The 23,483-nt window shown below is 40.4% G+C and overlaps 1 protein-coding gene across 1 annotated transcript; it reads right to left on the reverse strand.

Annotated features, from left to right (window-relative positions):
• Nucleotides 1–1,954: 1,954 nt before the first annotated feature.
• On the reverse strand, nucleotides 1,955–17,193 carry LOC136764231 (probable E3 ubiquitin-protein ligase HERC6). The gene is made up of 23 exons (XM_066718092.1): nucleotides 16,921–17,193; nucleotides 15,044–15,234; nucleotides 13,539–13,615; nucleotides 12,912–13,139; nucleotides 12,633–12,724; nucleotides 12,148–12,275; nucleotides 11,751–11,908; nucleotides 11,478–11,551; nucleotides 11,153–11,253; nucleotides 10,762–10,821; nucleotides 9,631–9,736; nucleotides 8,969–9,158; nucleotides 7,684–7,838; nucleotides 7,097–7,213; nucleotides 5,911–6,015; nucleotides 5,571–5,744; nucleotides 5,111–5,254; nucleotides 4,821–4,987; nucleotides 4,178–4,244; nucleotides 4,021–4,091; nucleotides 3,476–3,659; nucleotides 2,932–3,034; nucleotides 1,955–2,724 (listed from the first exon to the last, which is right to left on the reverse strand). Exons 1-23 carry the CDS (start codon nucleotides 17,146–17,148, stop codon nucleotides 2,513–2,515), a joined length of 3,132 nt encoding a protein of 1,043 aa, XP_066574189.1. The 5' UTR covers nucleotides 17,149–17,193; the 3' UTR covers nucleotides 1,955–2,512.
• Between the last annotated feature and the right edge of the window lie 6,290 nt (nucleotides 17,194–23,483).

Genomic DNA, 23,483 nt, shown 5'->3' on the forward strand with positions numbered 1-23,483 from the left:
GCACATCCCCTGTTCTAAGTGTCATTTGGAATATTTGAGTTAGCGGCCTATAAATAATTTCCCTCATTTCTTTAAGTACTGTTGGGAATATCCCATCTGGCCCAGGTGATTTGTTTGTTTTTAATTCTGCTCGTCCCTTTAGTACCTCCTCCTCATTTATCCTGATCTCTCTTAGGGTTTGACTGGACTGATTGTCAACCTGTGGCATGTCATCTGTTTTTTCTTTTGTAAAAACTTCTGTGAAATAATCATTTAGAACATTTGCCACATCTTGTTCATTTTCCAAGATACCTCAATTTTTGCCCTTTATCTGTTTCACCTCCTCCTTTATTGACCGCTTGCTGTTGTAATATTGAAAAAAGCTCTTTGCATTGGTTTTAGCTCCAAGAGCTTTGTTTCTTTCTATTTCCCTCTTTGCTTTCCTGATCCCTTTCTTAAGATCTCTTTGCAGCTCAACATATTCTATGTATTTTGTTTCATCTCCATCCCTTTTGTATGCGCTATACAACATTTTCTGTCTCTTGATATTTTTTGCATACCTCTATTAAACCATTTTCGCCAATGTTTTTGGTCCCCAATTTGCTACGATCTGGTACAAATTGCTCCTGAGCCTCAAGTAGTATATTCTTAAAATATACCCATCCATTTTCAACTGACTCTGTATCCATTGTGCTCCAGTCTACCTCTTCTAAGTGCCGCCTCATACCTTCAAGGTTTGCTTTTCTAAAATTGTAGACCATTGTTTTAGACTTGGTCCTTGTTTTTTGAAAGAAAGTGTTAACATACAAAGCATTATAAACACACGTATGCTGTACAATTTAATAATGCCCAGCAAGCCAAATATATGCCGTTTCTGAAGACTAGTGCTAGTTTAGTTTCTATAACAAACTACGCAACTACAGTGTTCCATAAAACACACATTACAAGAGTAACTGCCACACTACCAAAATAATTAACCTATTAACGTCAATCCAATTACTGTACCAGAAAGGCTCCCCCTTTCTTTGCAGCAACTTTCTTTCTTTCAGTTAATTATTCACCGTTACAGGAGGCTGTATATTATCACCCAAACAGTGTTTCTAATAACTCAGCGCCAAACAGCACACAACTAGGGAAACAAACGTAATATAAAGAAATTAACTAGTTCATGCCCAGACTAAACAGGTTAATGATAAAGCTAATATATTGTCAATAAGCTTTTAATAATGCAATGTTCTGGTGACCCACCAGGTAACATTTCTGAAAGAAAAAATGGCAACATCGTATTCATATTAATCTAATTATTCGTTTTAAAAAATAACTTTTGGATCAGTCCTAATATTTACAGATGTTGTCCTTTTGTTATTTTCACACTTTTCCACCTAGCGTCAGACTTTTATAATGATCCAATTATTCAGATGAATAAAAATTAAGCCGACAGCGCAGATCGCATGTCACCTGTCCTGGCTGTGGCTCCCAAGAGTGAAAAGGGTCTCTGCAGGGTCAGGCATTCATCAGCTGTGTTTTAGCGCCATCGTATGGTCATTACTAGAACATATTTACTATTAATCTCATGTTCTGTTGATATGGGTAACTATTTTTAGCTCTCCTGTGTGCCATACTGATATTCAGTATTTTAAATACCCGGGGGGTAAACGCGCAATATACTGAGGGGGGGGGGCCTTTCAGAAGATCTCAGATCACTCAGTTTCGATTGGTTTCTTTGGAAATAGGCTTGTTTTGTTCAGCCTATTTATTTGATGTTCTATCAAACACAGAGAAGTTCAGATCCAGTTATGGAAATCGTTACGGAGTTTTCCATCTGGACATGTTGAGCTCTCTACGGGTGTGTGTTACTTCTGCCAAAACCTGGATGGTCTTGTTTTGATCAGTAGACTGCCTGGTTCCAGAATATGGGGGGGTGGGGGTGGCATAAATGCAGGGGGGTATAAAACCCAACTTTTTCACATCAGAGTCCATGATTTCTCCATTTGTTTAATTGTTCTGTGCTTTAATTTCAGAGTACATTGAGACATTGAACTGCGTACATTTCTACAAAAACTGGCAAAAACTTTTGACTGGTAGTGTAGATCTAGAACTTCCAGCCGTTATCAAAAGTAGCAGAACCCTTTCAATTTCAGATTACATTTCAGATTAGATGGAAAGCCCCTAAAGAGAAATCCCATCCACCTTGCAGAAAAGCTTTGCAAAAATGCATTTATGTACCCTGATGACTTGAACAGAATTCAAAGCATGAATAGCAGTTTTCAAACACTAATGGTTTTGAAATGAAACTGCAGTGATTAGGACAGTGTGAACAACTTGCTTTCCGTCACAAAATCAAACTTGGGTGACCTGAAGGTAAAGCGTTTACATTTGCATAAGAGCCAAAGAGCTATACTTATTTAAAAATAGCTGAAATAAAAACTCTCTCAAAGAAATAGAAAATAACCACTTTGCAGGAAGTGCGACATGAGCTGGACCAAAGAGTCAGCCTTGATGCACACTGTGAAGGCCAGGCGTTGCTCGCCGCTCAGGTTTTCCAGGAGCCACTGCTGTGAGGGAGAGCCTGCAGAAGCTTGCGTCTCATCGTGTCCTCGGTGCTGTACCCAGGGAGCAGCAGCTGCAGGAAGCACACGTTCACCTCCGGCAAGTGTTCCTCCGTGGAAGACGACAACGGCATGACTGTCATCTTTAAACAATCGATCCCTAAGATGGGAATGCGGTCACTTCCTGTGAGGAACACTGGGGAGGAGAGGAGGGACAAAGCATGCAGACTTGTTACACACGTACTTCACACGCTACATAACAAAAGTGCCCGGGTTCAATTAACTCTTGACAGTGATAAATACAAGTTTAACACTGTCACCGCCCTTCAAAGACTAGTGCTTTTACTAGGAATTGATCTGTAACCAACGTTTCACAAAATACAAACATGCCATGATGACTCACCGAGGAAGCTCTTCTTCTGGGCCGTTGTCAGGTCCAGAAACACCCTCCAGAAGGTGACAATGGTAGGGTGGTCTGCATGGTACCCACCCTCATAGAGTGCGCTCTAACAAGGGAACCACAAAATCAAAACAGTCACAGAGCTTTGCAGACAACGTTAACCTTTTTCTTTGCCAAACATGCCTCAGAAAGTGCATTCACAGTATATGGACACACTTGTGTATTGAAAAATTTAGGCAAGACATTATATTACAGGGCAAATGTTTCCCTTGTTTTATCAAAGTATAATAAACAATGGTTGATTATGACACTGTAGAGAATTAATGTCTGAAATATATGTTAATAGAGAAGCTCAAAAACATTTTTCACACGCTTGGAAACTATTTTGCATTGCCATATCTGACAGTCATTTGAAACTTGTATTATAACAATGTTACTAACGCATATAATATAATTATTAAAGATCAATTAGACATTTAGAAGTATATAATGTTGTCTTGATACTGGCTCCACAAGAACACCTTGGAGGCAAGTGGTGTCTTTTCACCTGCTTGAGTTTGTGCCAGTCATAGTCTGTGGTCCCCGTCATCGCCTCCATGATCTCCTGAGGCTGGAAGAAACTCAGGATCTCGAAATCGCAGACTTTGAGAAAACCCCGTCTGAACTCCTCGAACAGGGCTCTCACGGACGTGTTGAACACATAGTCCACACAGGCGTTGACAAACTCCCTCCTTTCCGAGTGGGGAGGGAAAGAGTGATAAAGCTTACTCTCAGTGCAGAGAATCCTTTTCTCTTTTCTGTACTACTGCTCCTTGCATTACTACTTCTGCTATTACTACAGCTACTACAAATAATACACTTTTTATTATACTATCAAAACTACAAGTATTAATATTAATACAATTAATCATATGGTTTCTACTACTACTACAATACAACTGCAACTACTGCTACTAACAATATTGGTAATAGTAAACACATACTTTAGTCATATTTATCCAACACATACAAATAAATATACATTAAACAAAACAAGCTCAACCAAATTATGCATTTCAAGTAAGAAGTCACTGAATTTGCTCGCAGTGTTACCTGTTGGATTTGTTCACCCGCTTGCTTTTGCCATCGGGCACTAGATCCACCTCCATGCCATCCCAGCTCACCTGACAAAAACAAACAAAAACACTCTAAACTAAATGTCAGATAGCAGACGCAGTGTGACAGATGAACCTCAGGACACAATACGCACCGAGAAGGTGAGACTCAGGCTTTCCTCTACATCTTCACCGCTGTAGTCCAGGAGATCCTGCAGACTCCTGAAGAAGCAGAACAGGCATTTTTGATACCGTATTTTTCCGGGCAGAGAGAGACATAGAAGCACAAACTGTGTGTAAAGGGGCCCAGAAGGAGGCCTGTGTCTTGTGCCTCTGTTTAATGTCTCTGATCTTTTCTGAGGTCACTGGTTAGCAAATAAGCAAATTAATTCCTTTTTGTGTATTTGCTTCATCTGTAATGTTGTCGAATGCAACCAAACCCCAAGGAACACTGCATTTTAACACTATAACACTGTTGTTTCGTAGTTGAGTGTGAACAGTTAAACACTAAGTGTGAAATGTCAACCTGGTCATATAAAGGAAATGTGATCAGTTAGGTATATTAAATAAGGTAGAATGACAATAAGAGGACTTTTTAGGAGTGGAACTGGACACTAAATCAATGGAAACATGCATACAGTGGCCAGGTCAGTTTGACTTGGGTGTGGATTGGACTGAAGGTCTGACACTGGTTGCAAAATTACATATACGATGACTAATCAATCTCTCTCCCATCCATTTTCAATAACGGCTTCATCCAGCACAGGGTCACGCCCTTGCTCTCCCCGTGCCACTCACTTCCCCAGCACCGGCTCCAGCTCCTTCAGGTCCTCCAGGGTTGGCTTCACATCCACCAGCTTCTTAAACAGGGCCAGAGGGAAGGGGAGGCGCACCGTGTTGTAGTTGAAGACAACCAGGCCACAGAGAATCCCAAACAGGAAGTACCTCTTCTTCTCCACCGACGGCTGAAAGAGCAGTGTGGTTATTGACAACGAACGGACGGACTGATCGACCAAACCCAGCTTACAGAGGCTGAGCTTCACAGGCTCCCCCATCGCTGCCGGGTCAGACGGTCCCCGGAGGCTCACCTTGGTGGGGAACCAGATCGCTGTTGAGGATTCATTGTGCCAGAACATGCCCGACTCGAGCTGAAGCATTTCGCTGCAGATCCTGCAGAAAAATTCCCTCTGAATGCCTCTTTGATCCTGGTTCTGTTTGTCTGGGAACTGGACCTGGTAAGAAATGTGTTAGAGAAATGATTACCTTTTTGGGGCAGTAATGATTTTTCTTTGTGTGCGAGTCAGTGTTAGTTTTGGCAGCTATTTTAGATTTCGTTTTAGTCTGACTCTTTTCACTAAAATGCTTATGAGTTTTAGTCACATTTTAGTCCATGTCTTTTTTTTTACTTCATTATCACCATTATGCATTATGTCTGATGCCAGGTGTTTACCTCAATTAGTGGTTGGATGCAAAACATAAACCTATTGATTGACTAACTAACTACTAACCTGGCTCTGATATAAAACCAAGCCTGCACTGAAGTCTCACCATGAGCTGCTTCCTGAAGTCTCTGTCCTCTGCCAGGTCGATCCTCCTCAGCGCGTCTGCGGAGAGGTGAGTGCGTCTCACCTGCAGCCTGAACACCGGCAGGGGAGGGAGGTTGTGGGCCCGCCTAATTAAATTCTGTATGACCACTGGGTTGTGGAAGTCAATGTGTCCAAGCTACAACGAGAGACGAGGAGAACTTGTACTGGTTTAATATGCTTTTGAAAACTGTAAAGGAAACATCAAATGTCACTTCACAATAGATCCTATTGCTCTGGTCCTTACATCTGTCCAGGTGTGAATTACAACTCATTGAGAGCAACGTAAAAAAACGAGGCCTTACGTTTCTCAGTTGGGCATCAACATGCAGCATCTGAACCTTGGCGAGTAGATTCAGAGCAAAGGGGAACCGGCATAAAATAACTGGTGAGTGAACATCAGTCGACAGCTGAGGAGAGAGGCCAGCGTGAGTCACAGAGTTTTGGTGACATTTAAAAGGCACGAATATACATATACATGTCATATCATTTCTGTATATTATATGCATCAGATCAACTGTAGGCTAAACCTACACCTAAAGGGTCGATTGTCAACATGCTGGTTCCCAAAGCTGTAGCCAACAGTGCCGTGGCAGTTTGTTCTTCATATAGTAGATTACTACAGTATAACCAGTAGAGCCTGCCAGATTAGTTGCCTGACAGCTTTCTGCTAAACGTTAAAACTTTATATTTACTAGGGGTGTATGTTTTTTTAATCAAAATCAAAGATCGATCGAAACAAGCATTCGATTTCGACCATCGTATTTGGGATTGCGATGTAATTATTTATTTATTTACTTGGCCTCGCCAAACCAAAAGCAATTCAAATATCAGCAAAACAAAACAGCAGACTCCTAAACAAGAATAATGCAACAAATTATGTTTTTCATTCAAAATATGATGGACAGTCACAGTAGGCTACATCAATTTCTGGGAAACATTAATAGTCTGGTGTAAGTGTAGGTCTTGATTGGATATTGTGTTTCACGTCTTGTGATAAAAGTGTGTGATGAAAAATTTCAAATCAAATCGAAAATCAAATCAAATGGTGACATTATTATTGAGAGGCAAATCAAATCACAAATGTGTTGAATCGTTTCAACCCTAATATTTACTTTATATTTACTACACGTTAAACGTGTATATTTTAATGGCCGAGTAAGAACATTATCGTAATATCACTGTATTCTGTCATGATTACATACAACACAACACATTGTATGTAATGACACTAGACTGTATTGCCTGGAACTGTCCAGTGTATTCAGAGATCAAATAAATAATCTGTGTATCCCTTCGAGTTTCACAGCTGGAGTTTATTTTCAGGAGCAGAATGCCGTGTCCACCCATGACCCTCAGGTTTTCCGTCCTCCTAAAGCCCCTTGTTTGTAGTTTGCATGCTTATTCAATCCATTTTGCCTACTTTGTTTTGCCAGGGCCCTGTGTCCGCTACAGTGGACAGTGGACATTAGAATTAGAAAGAAGACTCACATCCTCCTGCTGATAGAAACGCCAGCTGAGCATGTCTACCACGATGGGAACAAAGGGCACGACTTCGTCCATGTAGAAGGCGCTCACTGGCAGAAGGAACTTCACCTGTTTGTTTGCCTGTGAAAAGCAGCTTGGGTGAATGATTTGCAATGAAGTGCATTATTTGCTGCACACAGTACATATATCCTTCAGTCAACGGCAGCATGTCTAGTTTGCTGACCTCAAAGCTAAGTTATATCTAAATCCTGAACTGGATTTTACAAATGAACTACCTCTAATAGGCTATATACAAACAAGAAATAGTCTTCCCGTATTCTGCAACATTACATATCTTTATGTGGGATGTTTAGGAATCCAAACAATAAGAATGGTTAGATCTTAGTTTCCCGCAATAAGGCAATAATTCAATATTCGGAGGACACTGGATCAGAACATTCAGGAACCATTTAAACAACATCATCACCGACGCAAATGACATTCAAGCTTCCAATGTCATTGTGTCACCATCGTATGACGTTTCAGTTGTCTTTCCTGCGTCATACTTGGCAGCATTGCCAGATCAGAGTATGTCAGCGGAGTTCACTCACCTTGAACAGCAGCTTCATGTTCTGCAGCACATCTTTCAAAAGCAAATGGTCTCTCATGGATTTTATTAACCCCTTCAGCTTACAGGAAATGACCCGTCTGAACATTTGGAGGATTTTGTTCATGTGCGACACAGGCAGCATTGTCCACCACGTCCCTGCGTCCAGGGAGTTAATTAAAAGACAAGTTAATGACAGCAGTGCGTGACTCACTCAACAAAAAGGAAGAGAGCGCTGACAGAAAGCGGTGCGTTCCTTGAGAGGACAAGACAGTGAAGCCGACAGGTGATTTCCGGTATTCACTGTTATTCATATTCAAAATCAAATATGTTGACTTGCCGGCATTCCTTAAGCAGGACTGGTTATCAGTGGACGAAGCCTGCAGAACACCTGGGTCCGGTAGCACTAAAAAGTCTGAAGTCTTAGCTTTAGTCTAAATCCTATGAAAAACTTACGATAGTTGAGCAACTAATCATAACAAAATGGGTAATTTTGGGGGAAAATGCTGACAAACCTAAAGCCTGGAATGAAATGACACAAACACAAATGCCATCAATCCCGCTGTAGTGTGCACTGTAAATGTCATTTTTAAATTTGTTTAATTTTAAATACAGTACAATCAATGATAGAAAGTCTATACTATGTTTTTATAGAAATGAGCAGGAAAACCACATCCTTTCGCAGGGTTTCTTTAAAAGCAACATTGTGCTCAGCGAGTTGTTTTTACCGCAGTATAAAAGCACTTTAAGAATAAATAAAACGCAGGGGTACATACAACTCGCTGACATCTACATTTAATAAGCATGTTGAGGGGGGCAAACATTTATTTTGTTCATTACCCTCTAGTTACCGAACTGCAAACCCAGAGACAAACCTCACTTTCCTCACATCATCTGATATAATAGTTATATTAAACATATAAATACATCACATAATAAGCATATTGTTTTGGAGTGGTGTTTAATACAAACGTAGTCCTATTTGTATAGTGACAATTATAAATAAATATTTTAATACATATTTTACCAGACTAATTTTTTTGTTTGTTTGTTTGTGCAACAGGCCTATTTATTTTTGGGCTTAAATTTAAGTCTAAGACCTTAACAATGACAACCCTGTGTCCTAACCACGTGGAGAACAACCATAAAAGGCTGCTTAGTCCAAAATGTCAGGAAACTCCAGCTTTCTGCCATTAACTACATAAACAAAGCAATTAACATACATGCATAAAATAAAAAATAAAACTCTGAAAGGACAGAACACCAGAGATCAGTGCAGCGACACGTACGGAGAATCTTGGAGGACGCGTCACTCAGATTAGCGATGGCGCTGGAGAGGGGAAGAATGAGATCAGGGATGTTCTTCTCCTCGTGAAACACGGAGATCTCCGGCAGGATGAGGAACACCTCCAGGGCTTCCACGTTCGGGGCTGGAGACTGCAGGCTTGGGATTAGTTTGTCCTTGAAGCTGGTAGTCATCTGCAACACAAATCATGACCAACATCACACAAATCAGCATGATTTTCAAAGAAGGGCAATAAGAAGTTGGTTGCAAAGCAATATCTGGAACCGCATTCAAGTCACTTGATAAACTCCACATTAACAACAAACAAACAAAAAACTATGCCTCTAATATAAATAAACTGATATGGTTTCATGAATCAGGTTTTAAATGCAACGACCAAAAGCATTCAAAACAACAGAGACGAGACAAAACGCAAGACAGGTCACCAGTATGTCTAATACAGTAGTGGATCTGATGACTAACTGGGACATTTCCAGAGATGTACTTTTTCTAATTCTGTGAGAAATCAAAGATAAATAATGCATTATTAATGCTGAGATAAAACCTATGGAAACATGGATGAGTGACAAGCCAAAGAATGCAGGTACTTTTAAAAGAAAAGCAAATATAATTCAAGGTCAAATTGAACACAATGGTTAGCTGTACCTGGGTAATAATCCAGTGTTTCTTCTGCAGTTGTCTAAACACATCCCTGGCTGCCTCAACATCAACACCAAAGTAATGAGCTCGGCCTCCATCAAGCGCTTCAGTGCTGAAGGAAGAGGACAGATCTCTGAACGTGTGACCCCACCACCAGGAAAGAAAGTATGTGACCCCTACAGAATGATCTGCATTATTCCTGCACTCACTTGACCTAAAATGTAATCTGAGCTTCATCTAAGATAAAGAGAATCTGATTAAACAAATAACACTTTTCATGTCTTTATTGATCACATTGATCCAACATTCACGGTCTGCAGTTTTTCCACTATCCAGGAAGTTGACGGGACACATCCGGACGAACCCAGAAAGTGCTTAGGTTTGACATCCGCCATTATTTAGTTTTGAATGTTACATTTTTTAAATTTGCTTACTTGATAGACTCGGTGTGGAAGAATGGTATGTATCTAACATATACACTATTAGGGCTGTCTCGAAGGGTACATTTTGACCTTCGAAGGTTCAGAACACAGTACCTAATAAAGGTTCGAAGCTTCATTGGTACTAATTTGCATAATTTATTGATGACATCACATTAGCTACTAGTGTATAGATTTGAATGAAAATCCTACTTTTTTGTGCAGTGATGTATGTATGTTTACTTTCATTTGTATTTTATTCAATATGGAATAAAATTGTTGGAAATAGCAAATTGGTGTTCAGTGTATTTTTTAATATTACAACTACTGAAAGTAGTAAATACTAAAGACATCGGAACAGTACCTTAGCATTTGGGTTACTACAATAAAAAGACTCCCTTCTACAGTTCAGAGTTTGTGTCAACATTATATATTATTATTATATACCAAAAAAAAAAAAAAAAATAATAATAATAATAATAATAATAATAATGGCTCAATTGCAATGAACTCACAGAGTTATTATGGAGCTGCATACTAAATAAACTTTGACCCACCCGCTAATAGAAAACTACAGAATTGTACTCAGTTCCGGCTTCATTTTTAGTAAGATGACACTTTCTTCTAATCATAAATGTAACCGCTATGATGTTTAGGTTTGTAGTTTGCTATTAGCGGGTGGGTCAAAGTTTAAATTTAATCCGGCCCTTGGTCTTACCTGTCACTTAAGAAACTTGCAATCAAACAGGAGGCAGACGAACATATTTCTCCAATTTCACTGTTGAGAGGAGGATAATTATTAGCACTAGTAGGAGCAGTATTAGTGAAAGTATGAACTTAAATAGAGAGTGTGGAACACTAAATTATATAGTACTAAAGTTTAGGTTTTTGTTTTGCTGACTTTTACATAACCTTAACATCTATGGATGAAACACTGGGACAGATGGGAGAGAGATCAATTCTGCCATGTCTGTAGTAAATGATTCTGTGATGGGATATTATATTTTTGTCGGGTTCTTGTTTTCAGCTGAACCAAACTCTCAAAGCAGAACGGGATACACAGTCTGACAGCTGCGTGATGCCTGTGACATGGCATACTAAGATAATACCTTTTAGCCTCTTTCCATTGTTTACTGCCAAATTCCACAGTCAGCCATTTCTGAAGAGTCTGAGTGTCGATTTTCAGGAGTCCTCCGGCGCCAGTTGGGTGCTAATGAGAGAGATCAGCTCTTGTCAAGATTCGCTGCAGGGACAGCTCTAGCATATACTCGAAAACAGCTTGAATATGAATATTTATGTAATGTTGTCGATTTGATCTATTTGCTTGCTTGTTTGTTTACTGTCGGAAACTGTAAAAATATAAATGTTAAATCCATCCTACAGCCAGTATGAGAACAGAGATAACAGAACGGCCTTGAATTTATTCATTTGTACCTTGGAAGGCCCCGTTAGAATGAAACTGGCATTGTGTCCAGTGAAAACCGTTATCTGCCTGGAGTTGAAATCACCTGAAATGACCCAAAAGGAGGAACAAAAAACAAATCCTTTGCATGAAAACTAGAAAGCACATCATCACAATTGAGCACGCAGTGAAAGAGAAAAATAAGCATCCTTTTCATTGTTGTGGTTTGTTTGCTTGTTTGTGTTACAGTTCTGATATGGTTCAAAATCTGTGTGTTTAAAGTGTTGCCATTTCCCCAGTCGTACCTTCCTCCGCAGTGTCAGCGCGTTCAGAGCTCCCGGGCAGCAGCACCGGGCTGGGCTGCAGCTGATTCGCAGTACTTCCGGTGCCCGTCTGACCCTCGGTGCTCCTGCCGAAGCCCAGCAGGAGGCCGGAGGAGGGGAGGTACACCAGGGTGTGGTTGCTAGACAGAAGACATCCACATTTATAAATAAACCCATAACAACACAGTCACATCTTTGCAATCAGATGGGTCGAAGTTTTGCTTCAATCTGGCCCTGATGCACAATGAACGGTTGTGAGGGAATGACGAAAAACAGCTATTATTGCCAAAATCGTTTTAAAGAAACCTGCAGATTTCACTTTTTTCTGAATACGGATTGATTGATTGACCGCCTGCCGGATTTATCTGTCAGAGCTGACCTGCCGCACTGCACTTGCGATGCTCTCTCTCGAATCGCCTCCACCTTCCTGGGCCTGAGCTCTCTGGCTGTGGAGTTGTGCCCCAGCTGGCCATAAGTGCCATCGCCAAACGTGTAAACGCTCCCATCCTAGACAAGAGCACAAAAACGTTTGTTTTGCTAATTAGTCAATTAAACTAAAAGCATTCTTAATAGAATAGTAAGACAATTCCTAGATTCACATGTATCCCAAATTAAATCTTACCATTAGCCAAATCATTTTTAAATGCATAATTTTTTTATATTTTTCATAAAAACATCCAAGCAATACACGCTGACAGAAGGCCATAGATCATTGCAATCTGCTGGATCTCAAGCCAAATAAATCCTGCCCTTATATCCTTGTAGCAGATATTAAACATGTATTTGATGCCGATTTAAATGAATGTGGAAAGGTGCTAAATACACATTAGTTTCAATGCAGAAAGAGAAAGGTAAACTCCCTACTTTAGCCAGTACTGCGGTATGGGCATCGCCACAGCTCACAGAAGACACCCCGAGGAGTTTCAGAGCAGCCACAGGACAGGGGTTGAACCTGCCTACAAAGCAACAACCACACTGTGATTCAATGTGGGCTTCTAAGTGAAAAAACTAATTTCAAGAGTTTGGACAACCCCTTAATTAAAAGGGTGAAGCGGGTTACAGAAATATGTGAATTAATATATAACTACTGTATTCTCTCAGACCCTAATTAGGCAGAGTCCCATGCCTCTGTTTAATAATTACCTGTCTCATCCACTCTGTTGATTCCCAGCTGCCCTGCGTTGTTGGCGCCCCAAGCGTACACCGCCCCCGAGAGTGAGATGGCGAAACTGTGCTCTGCCCCGGCACAGACCCGGGTCACTGGGGCTCCGGAGATAGACACCACCTGGGAAGGGATCAGTTTGAAAGGAACACCCTTACCCAGACCCAGCTGGCCGACGGAGTTCTTTCCCCAGGAGTAAACTGCGCCATCTGTGGGATTCAAAAACATGACTGATTTTCTATAATCCCTCTGAGAGGAGTTTTCACACAGAGAGGTTTTAGGAATTACTTCACAACAAGTTTTTCCCTGTTTGGTCACATAATCACAGTTCGGCTCTGGGTGTCTGCCTGTGTGCAGATTGCATGTTCACCCTGTGGCTGCGTGGTTTTCTTAGGGTTTTGTCTGATTTCCTCCCACATCCCAAAGACATGCTTCTTTGGTCGATTGGCCACTCTAGATTGCTACATAATCATGTGATTGTGGTGTGTGTGTGTGGCATGTGTCTGGCTCACCGTAACTCACCATGTACAGGATGAAGTATTTATTGAAAACTGGATGGATGGATAAAATCACACTGAATGAGCATTACTGGTCTGCAGGAAACTTACCCCTTGAAAGAGCCAAAGAGTGGTAATTCCCACAAGCAACCTGACAAATTTGTATTCCCCCGAGGGCTTGAATTATTCTGTTGATGGGAGGAGGAGGAGAAAGAAATGTGTTTACGTATGTTGCAGGTACGACAAGAGCCCAGTCTGCAATACTATATCTCACTGGTTCCCAACCCTGGTCTTGGAGAACACCCTACCCTGCTGGTTTATAGTCCAATCGAGCTCTCGGTTACTTAATTGAACCCTTAATTGAAATAATAATTTCCTAAATCATAACCTTTTAATTATTTTAAACATTAGGGGTTAATTTAAATATATAATTGCATAAATACCTTATTAAAGAACCAATTCTCTTATTTAAAAATGTCAAATTTAAGAAGATTGTTACTTCAATTAAGTGTTCAATTAAGGGTTCAATGAAGTGATTGAGATCTCAGTTGGGATAAAAGCCAGCAGGGTAGGGGGTCCTCCAGGAGCAGGGCTGGGAACTCCTGCTGTATACCATTCAGCATTTTACATATGCCCCAAAACAAAAAGGAAAACAAAAATCTATATGTGCAGTTGTAGTGAATCGTGTCCACACCCTGCATATGAAAACATTTTATTCAGCGATTGATTTAGTTTAAGAGAAAGCTTAATCAAACCAGTGTTTCCCAACCACTCTGCTGTGATCAAAGTTCTCTTTTTTTATTGAGACCTTTGTTTTAACTCATTTTCTCTAAACAACGGAAATAATAGTCATACAGATGAAAGTAAAAGGCATATAATTAAAACTTTGCTTTGTCATTTTTCTGCTCTTTCCTGCAGTTAATACAGATATGGCAATGAAGTAGCCTAACACCTTTATAAAACAGAGTATTTGTATCTGGTCAGCTGGATACCCATAATTAAATTGTACCATTGTCAAATGTTTTCATTTGGGTGGGAGTCAGAATCTTGGTGCATCACAAAATCTTATGTTAAATAAATGGTTCTTGAAAAGGTTGGGAATCATTGTATTAAACTACACTTAATAATCAATTCTATATTTCCAGAGCTTGCTGAACACGGATTCGTCCTATAGGGAAAGCTGTTAAATACCACCCGACTGACTGGACTCAATTAAGACAGCAGGAGTGTAAACTGCTACTCTGTTGATTTATACAATTTTTTTCTAGAAAACACTTTACAATCGTTTCATGACTCATCTGGAATATGTAACATGTTGTATATATGTTTTTATCTTAACACTTTATATTAATGTCATTATTAAATGACTGGTAAATAGTTTATAAAATGGTTAGGAACCATTCATAATTCTGTTTATAAGTGATCAATAAACCTTTATCAGATATCATTTATCAAAATAAATTAATCATAATATGCTGCTATTTTATTATAAATGATAAATCATATCTTATAAAGGTTTGTTGATCATTTATAAATGGAATTATACATATATAGTGAACTGCATTCATGTTTTTTCTTAAAGTTTGGTATATAAAATAAGATTCACATCTGCTTACCTGGGCTTCAGAAGACCTTTCTTGCAACCACCAATCCCGAGCTGCCCCTCAGAGCCTTGGCCCCAGGAGTAAACCTGACCCGACCCACAGACGGCCAGGCAGTGGTTCTGCCCACTCGCCAGTCCCACCACCCCACTCAGGGCCTCGATCGGGGCTGGAAAAGTGATTCTCTCTGCTTTAATATCCCACAGCTGAGGGAGCAAAATGGAGAGGCTGAAGAGAGTGCAAATGGTGAAGGGTACCCTGGATGGAGGCAGGCGGTTCCCGGACATAGTGCGGCTGATAAAGGCTCAGGGGCTGGCCTACGTGGTCAAGAACATCCAGGCTGCTGGCAAGAAAGTGAGTTTTATGAACCGCTTTTATTTTGCCAGCAGCCTGAGACCATTCGGCCTCTGCGCCATAGATAACACCAGGCCGCACTCGTGGGATCCCCCGCCGTTCTACAGGGTGCTCCGAGCCTTTGCGCTCGAAGTAGGCCTCCATAAAGTCGTGCTGGCCTCCTCGGATTATAAGACCATCTGTAGCCAGATGAGATCTACCCAGGAGACCAGCCGGATAGAAGATTTCCGTCGCGAAACCTGCTGGTTTATCTGGGCTAACGCTACGCACGTTTGCCTCACAAATACGCAGAAAGATGTCTCCTGGATGGCTGTGAGTCAGTGTCTCCCCACCCAAGTGTTCATGCACAGAAGGGGCCTAGCCCCTTATGACATCTGCCCCTACAAGGGTTGCCTGGGGAAGGAGACGGAGGGTCAAATCTTTAGGGATTGCCCCTCCGCCTACAGGGTCTGGCTCCTGTTTTCTCCGTTCCTCCACAAGTTTGCCGTTCCTGTGCGGGCGACCGCCCAGCAGATCTTATATGGTCCAGCCAGGGGATTAACATTTTCCACCCTGAGGTGCTGGTGGCGTGTCGTCTGCGCAGTGAAACAGGCCCTGTGGGAGGGACGGAACATCTGTCTATTCAACAAGCAGGAGCTGGACCCAATTTTCATCGCGCGGAGGGGCATGGTACTTATAAGGGACTATGTCAATCTGGAGGTCCATCAGAGGGGCAAGGAGGAAGCCTTTAAGAACTGGCAGATACAAGATCTGGGGGAGCTCAGGATCCCATGATGGGACCCACCTCCGGGGGCGGCCATCTCCCCCTGCTGGAGCCCCAGTCCCCCAGTACAAAGTGTCAAAAAGCAATAAAAACTTCCACTGTAGTAGCCTAGAACAATAAACTGCAGCCTATTGCAGACACCAGACAGACATGCTGCAAGTGCACCACCCTGTGGGGGTGAATTCCTGATCCAGTGTGAAACTGATTTGCGCTGCACAGGGACTGGACTGGGAGAACACAAATTAAAATGTGCACCGTGAAAATGTGAATATAATTAAAATAATCAAAGAGAAACATAAGCACACAATAGTGGGCTGAGACCTCTACATTCTCGCCAGCTTTCGGATAAATGTGTTGATTTACATAAACAACAAATCCCCATCACTAAATCTTTCTCCCCACCCTAGATGCGCAGGCAAGACATCCACAAGACCGAAGTCAAGCCCCGCCAGACAGCAGACACACTTTACAGGCGCATGTGAATATAGTGACAGCGTGCGTGTCAATGCACAAAACACTGCTGTGAGACCAGCTGACAGACAAAAAGGTTCCCACTATTACACGGACTCCTCCTGAAAGTTGAAACCGAAACTTTGCGGATTTGCACGAAATGAAACTAACCTGGCATGTGCAAATACAATGATACAAACTCATATTTGTAGCCCCATGATCGGTTACACATTAACACATTCAGAACAGCTGGACATGAGCACATCTGGAGTGCAGTTTATGTACCCATATCTCTCATTAACAGTAACATCTCCATCTTCCTCACCGAAGGGGCTCCTGTGTATCTGCCTCCCCAGCTGTCCTCGGCAGTTCCCCCGCAGGACAGCACGGCTCCCCCCGCCGTGAGGAACACGCTGTGCCGCTGTCCCGCCGCGATGTGCGCCACGGTGCTGCCCGGCACGCAGGCGCTTTCCGTGGGAACCGGGACCACTTTATCGGGGTCTGGCAGCTGCAGACCCAGCTGGCCACTCGCATTGTCGCCCCAGCAGTACATGTCTGATCTCCCGCGGCGGGTTATGGCAGCTTAAGTTTCAATGCATCACCTTTTATGACATTTCTCCATAGGCTCCACCTCATTTGATATCAAGTAGCAATTCAATTGAACCACAGACTAACAGATTATCACAACCAATATACGCTACTATTACACACAATCCGTCTCAATTAAAACGCATTTTATGGATGTTTAACCTAAGAAATCAGTTATGAAGTACATCCACTGTTATTTTTTGTTTTCAGTTATGAGAATCATAATATGAACAACTGATGATGATGATGATGATGATGATGATGATAACTAGAAACTGTCTGCATGTGCCAGTATGTGTGTGTACAGTAAGCAGTATGTTTCAGTGTAGTACTGTACAAGATACTACAGTATACAACAGTGTACTATAGTATATCACAAGTTATTACTATAGTATTCATTTTATTACGGTATAATACAGTGTACTATAGTATTTGTTGTACTACTGTAGTACAGTACTACAGTATACTAAAGAAAATGTTATAGGGAATGGTAAGTAAGGTATGTAGGTATGTAGGATTGATTATATGCAATAATAACAATATACAAATTGATACTAAAAGCCCTGTATATATTAATGTAATGTAGTATTATTAGTAGTAGTATAATTGGTATAAGAATGAATATAATATGGTATTATAAAGTGGAATCATATGGTAAATACTTGTGAAAAGCATGGTAAAATCTTAGTCACAGAAACATAGAAAGCATGCTATATTATAGGGAACTAAGGTATGTGGGCTTTTTCTGACCAAGTTTCGAAGCACAAGTTATTACAGGAGTCAATAATATGGAATAATAACAAGTCAAATAAAAGAACAATACTCAGGGTGTTTACACATGCAGATTAATATACATTGGTGATTAAAACATGTGTGAGTCCTTATGAACTTACTTTCAGTCACTTACACACTGGTTAATGTCTCTGTGTAAGAGACTGGGGCAGATGCGCTCAGCTGAAGTTAGAAAGCTGTCACAGAAACAAGCAGCAGCAGAGAGGAAGAGCAGGGCAGCTCAGGATCTTTAGAGGAAAACTCATCTGAAGCCTTTGAATTATTGAATTAGCTTGGGATTGTGACTCTCAAGAACAATATGTCTCCTCAGACTCAGAACTGGACATGTGAAGAGGATTCTTGGCAGGACCTTTCTCCAAGAACTTGCAGCCAGGGCAGTTAGAAATAAGTGGAGTGGATCTGGAATGAATAAATTGCAAGATCTTTTAGGAAAGGAAAGTCACAGGTGTCTTAAAGATCCTACAACACTTTTACAGACACCCGCATCATCCAGTTTATTGGTAAATGTGGGGGAAAGTATGGGGTATTTGGTATTGAGAGTGGTATAATGAGAATCTTAGCACAACATCCTCTTTCAGACACACATGCAGATTGAACTGAAGTTGCACTGTGATGCAGAGCGAGAGCCACCTTGCAGCACCTTACAGCTGATAGGACACGACTGGAAGTTTTATTTTTATCTTCTTGCTGCAGAGACCGTAGGAGTACTTTTGGATTGTTTTTTTGTTTTTGTTTTTTTTAAATCTATGGACAGTTTTAATATATATACTTTTTAATAGACTTTTCCCTAAATTTCATCTTTGATGCTGTGGGTTTAAGCTGTTAATCTGCATGGTGTTAATTGTGGCATGGTGGCAGTTGTTTTTGGTCCCAGTGGTGTAGCTGAGCTATGAAAATATCAATGAAAATGTCTGTATCTGCCAAACCACAACTACTAGCGTGTTCAAACCAACTGTCACATGAAGAGGACCAATTGTGAATGATATCACAACCTTTGTTTTACTTGTGAATCATAAGAGTCAATTGTGAAAATCTATAACATCACATATATGCAACCAAACTCCCGGAATCATTGAAAAAAATATGCATCTCCCTAACCACAGCAGATACATGATTAAAATATGGTATTATTTAAAAAAGACCCATTGTGCATGTTACACCGTCTCTGTTTCAGCGGTGAATACTAAGAATAATTTGTGACATGCCTGAAATTGCTTGATATCCCTAACCACCACTAGCAACAGTGTATCTCCGGGTGCTCCCACAGACACTAGCATTATAAAAAGAACTGGATGTGAAGAAGACCAGTTGTGAATTGTTTCAGGATGTTTTGTACCTGTGAATAGTATGGATTTACAATTAATATCAATAATACTGTTATGGTACAAAGCTTCAGTTCCCAGTGAATCAGGCTCCCCATTGAGCGCTTCCAGTAACAGATGAGGCTTTTCAACAGGAGACAGGCCCGGGAAGTAAAGTCACTGACACAATGTCTGTTCGTTTATCTTCGTTTATTGAACGTTTCACACAGCCTTTTATACATCCACAAGCAATATTTCAAAGGAGGTTCAGGGCCATCCCCAACCTGGATGATATTTTCTTGGCATATGTCCCGGGGCAGTTCTGAGACATGGGAAGCAATAATTGATAAGGTATTCTTTCTAATTGGGGAAACAATATTTCATCCAGACATGGAGGCACTGGTACCAAGGACACAGCACACACTGTACTGATAAGATCATGTTATATAGTTTTGGTTCGTTACCTAAAGAATGTCCATGGCAGTAGAAATTATCTGTATCTGCCACACAGATAAGTCTGAGCAGAGAAATCCTAATAAGAACAAGGAAACCCTTATAAGAGCAAGTTTTAACTAGTATCTTATTGGAAAGCAATTTTACCCCAACAAATACAAACACATCTCAAAGAGAGACACATTGGGAATCACTTCACAGTCTGTTATATGTATGACTAGTAATATGTTGTGAAAATACATAACATCATGTAGTAAAGACACTGCCGGGCACTAATGAACACACAGCCCTGTTCAAAGCGCCTTTTCTGCATTGATGTGCGCAGCTGCAATAGATCCATTTCAAAGCACGTTGTATAAAGTAAACAGAAAAATATGTATTTCATATTTCGATGTAATAAAATATGTATAAACGGTTTTATGTTGTAAAATATAACTCGTCAATAATTGTGCTATAGCCCTATTTTAAACACCCCCCTTCTCCCCGTCTCTCTCTATCTCTCTCTTCTAGTTAATATTATTATTATTATTATTATTATTATTATTATTGTTATTATTATTATTATTATGGAAGCTCACAGCGGATCACACTGAGATGATTATATTCATCAAAAAGGACCTGCCTCTCACCTTTCCAAAAAGCTCAGTCCTTAGAGACACACTAATGTATGAGGACTATTTCAGTCTCTCTGTTACAGCAGGCTTTGTGGTGCAGTACTGCTATTCAGTGAGTTGGACATTTAATTGAAATGTGGAGACAGTGCCAGTGTGGAGGCTGTGTTTGTTTACACAGAAAGGTTTATGTTCATTTTTGGATGTCAGAAATAGCCTCCTGTTATACATTTTATTTTATTTAATACTCAGATATCATTTATATTTTATTTTGTATCAACCAGAGTGCATCTGACAAAAAAAAAAAAACTTTCTTCAAATGCATTGCACTTTTTGATGGTAATCGTCATTTTTATGGGAGAAATTCTGCCTTATTAAGTACTTGGTATCAGTACTCAGTATCGACAAGTACCCAAATGTAAGCACTCGTACTTGTACTCAGTCTGAAAATAAGTGGTATTGGTGCATCCCTAAATATTTCTATTGGCAAACAACTGTAAATTGTAAAAAAAATATTTCAACTCTGAAACAAAGTAATGAGGCATCACTTCAGTCGAAAATGTTAATGTGTTTTTTAATTTTAACATCTGAGTGAAAATATCCTTCATCCCTCAGTGTCTTGGGCTGAAGGCAGCTTACCTCTGGAGGGGACTCTAGGAATGACAATTCATTTTCTTCATTATATATGAACAGAAATGTTAACAATGGGCCCGCATCCCCACCAGGGGCATGGTCATATGGGTGGGATGGTTTTAGAGGTCACCCTTGTATCTCCAATTTATAAACACCTGGAAGTATTTCATTCTGATCAATGGTTAATTCAGTCCTTTAGAAACTATTGGAGCAGTTACCTGCAGCCTCCAGAGAGAAACATTCCCTTGGTTGACTTGCTTAATTGATTAATAACTCACATGTGTACCCAGTGTTTAGACATCAGTGATTTAGAGTGACCTACAAGATTAAGTGGATTGGGGCTCTCCAGGACCAGGATTGGACACCCCTGTAATTATGCCATTTCCTGGACAAAATGAAAATGCAATGTCAGTAGCTATTTGTAACAGATTAGATCAACGCGGTGGGTGCGGGTAGCAGATAGGCTTTTTTATTAAGTTGTGCACAGACACGGACAGGTGAAAATAGTAAAACAAAACGATATCCTCCTCACGGGGGAGTCTTCAAACCCAAGAGGGTTCACAAAAAATAAACTAACAAAATAAACTAAGAAAAGAAAGGCAAACAAAATGACGCAAACACTGAAGACTCCAAGGCTCCCACATAGGTCGCAGGGATCTGAGATTGCCCTGGAAAACAGCATGGGATGAATAGGGCGAGGCACAGCTATGGGGAGAGCGCGGTTTCACTCTGGATCAGCGCTGCAGGGGTGTCTGGCAACCTGTTGTGAAACACCTCAACGAGATGCGGCTGCCACCACTGAGGAGAAGCAACCCAGCCCTCACAACAGCCGTGTTGGGACAGTGCAGACCTATCACACTATTGCATTTTAAAAGACTTCCCTCGCTTCATGGTGGACTTTACTCAGATCAAAGATCCTCTATCTAAACAAGGCAGTCAGCTCCTCCTGTTTAACATGGGGACATCCGTCTTACCCACATTATGGGATTGCAAGGAGTTCTGGTGGCATTTCCTCACTCTCACTAATGAAAAACCTGCCTCATGTCATATTCCAAGCTCTCTAATTTGTAAACAAATACTTTATTGAACGATGCACCTGGATTGTTTTAGAGACACTCCACCTTAACACATACGCGTTATTATTTCAATGCAATAAGCAATGTTTTCACCCGGACTGACAAGAACACTTTATCTCTGAAGTGTTGTCTCTAGTAGCAGTTTCATGAATATTCATGAGCACATCGAGCCTGAGGCCTGGTCTGGCTGCGATAGGTGGGTGACAAAGATCGGCGGCAACTCAAAACATAAGAGAGCGTGAGGGTTAATATTATTACTGTCATTTATAAGAAATGGATAATAGCAGTAATACTAATGTCTCGGAAGTGTTCAGTATTTCTTGTATCATTTATTAATTGAAATGTACAGAATATCATTCAGCAGAAAACGGAAAAGAGAGATTCTTCTTTTTATCGCTTGTGTTGCCACAATTAAATACCGAACACCTTCGTGTCATTTGTATTAAAACTTCTACTACTACTGACAATGATAATAATAATAATTACTGTTCTTATAATCTCTAGCACTCATCTTTGCTAACAAACCACGCCTAGATCCAGGGCCTTTGCCTCAGGCTTGTGTGCTCATGAATATTCATGAATGAAGCCTGCTGCTAGAGACAACACTTTGAGTTATTGACTGGTAATACATCCCACTAGAATTAGCTCTTTTGGAAGAGAACAGCTGTCTCCCGCAATGGGTTTATGGATAATTACAATCATGTTGCGCTTTATGAGATAATCAGTAACAGTTGTGGGGGGATGTGTAGTCCAATACAATAGAGAATGTAATCTTGTTCCACTGGAACCCTGAGATTTCTGACTAAATGCAGCTGCCACACCCAGAGCATGTGCGACTGCTTCATAAGACACCTTTGAAACGAAAACGAAAAACAGTTGGGGAAAAATATGTCTAAACACTAAATGCAGAAAATGTTTAACATTGCTTAATGTACTTAGTAATACATTTTTAGGGTTTGTATGTTTACAGTTAAGCGGTTATATAATGTATGTATGTATATAATAAAGTATGTACAGATATTACAAGACAATAGTTTTTACTATCATTATAACCTGCATATATGCACTTAATGTGAATATTGTTTAATGTAGAAAATGCTTAATGTGGGTTAATGTTCTTAAAACATTATTGATATGCAAACTTCATAAATTAAAAGACAGACACCTACCAGACCAGTACTTTCAAGAATAAGCATTTAAAGTAATATTAAAAACATAAGTATTCATGTCCCTATTAACATTATCCACAATTGGTTATAATACAGCAGTTATACTTTTAATATTCATAAAAATATCCAATGTTTTGTATATGGGAGCGCTAGGTGTCTTTCTTGTCATTTGTTACTTAACTACCATAATGCTTTACATGAAACTTATGCTTTTAATATTTCTTCAAACATCCAGGGCCGATTAAATCAAAACGTTGACCAACCC

The sequence above is a fragment of the Amia ocellicauda genome, chromosome 12, assembly GCF_036373705.1.
Source record: "Amia ocellicauda isolate fAmiCal2 chromosome 12, fAmiCal2.hap1, whole genome shotgun sequence".
Lineage (NCBI taxonomy): Eukaryota > Metazoa > Chordata > Actinopteri > Amiiformes > Amiidae > Amia > Amia ocellicauda.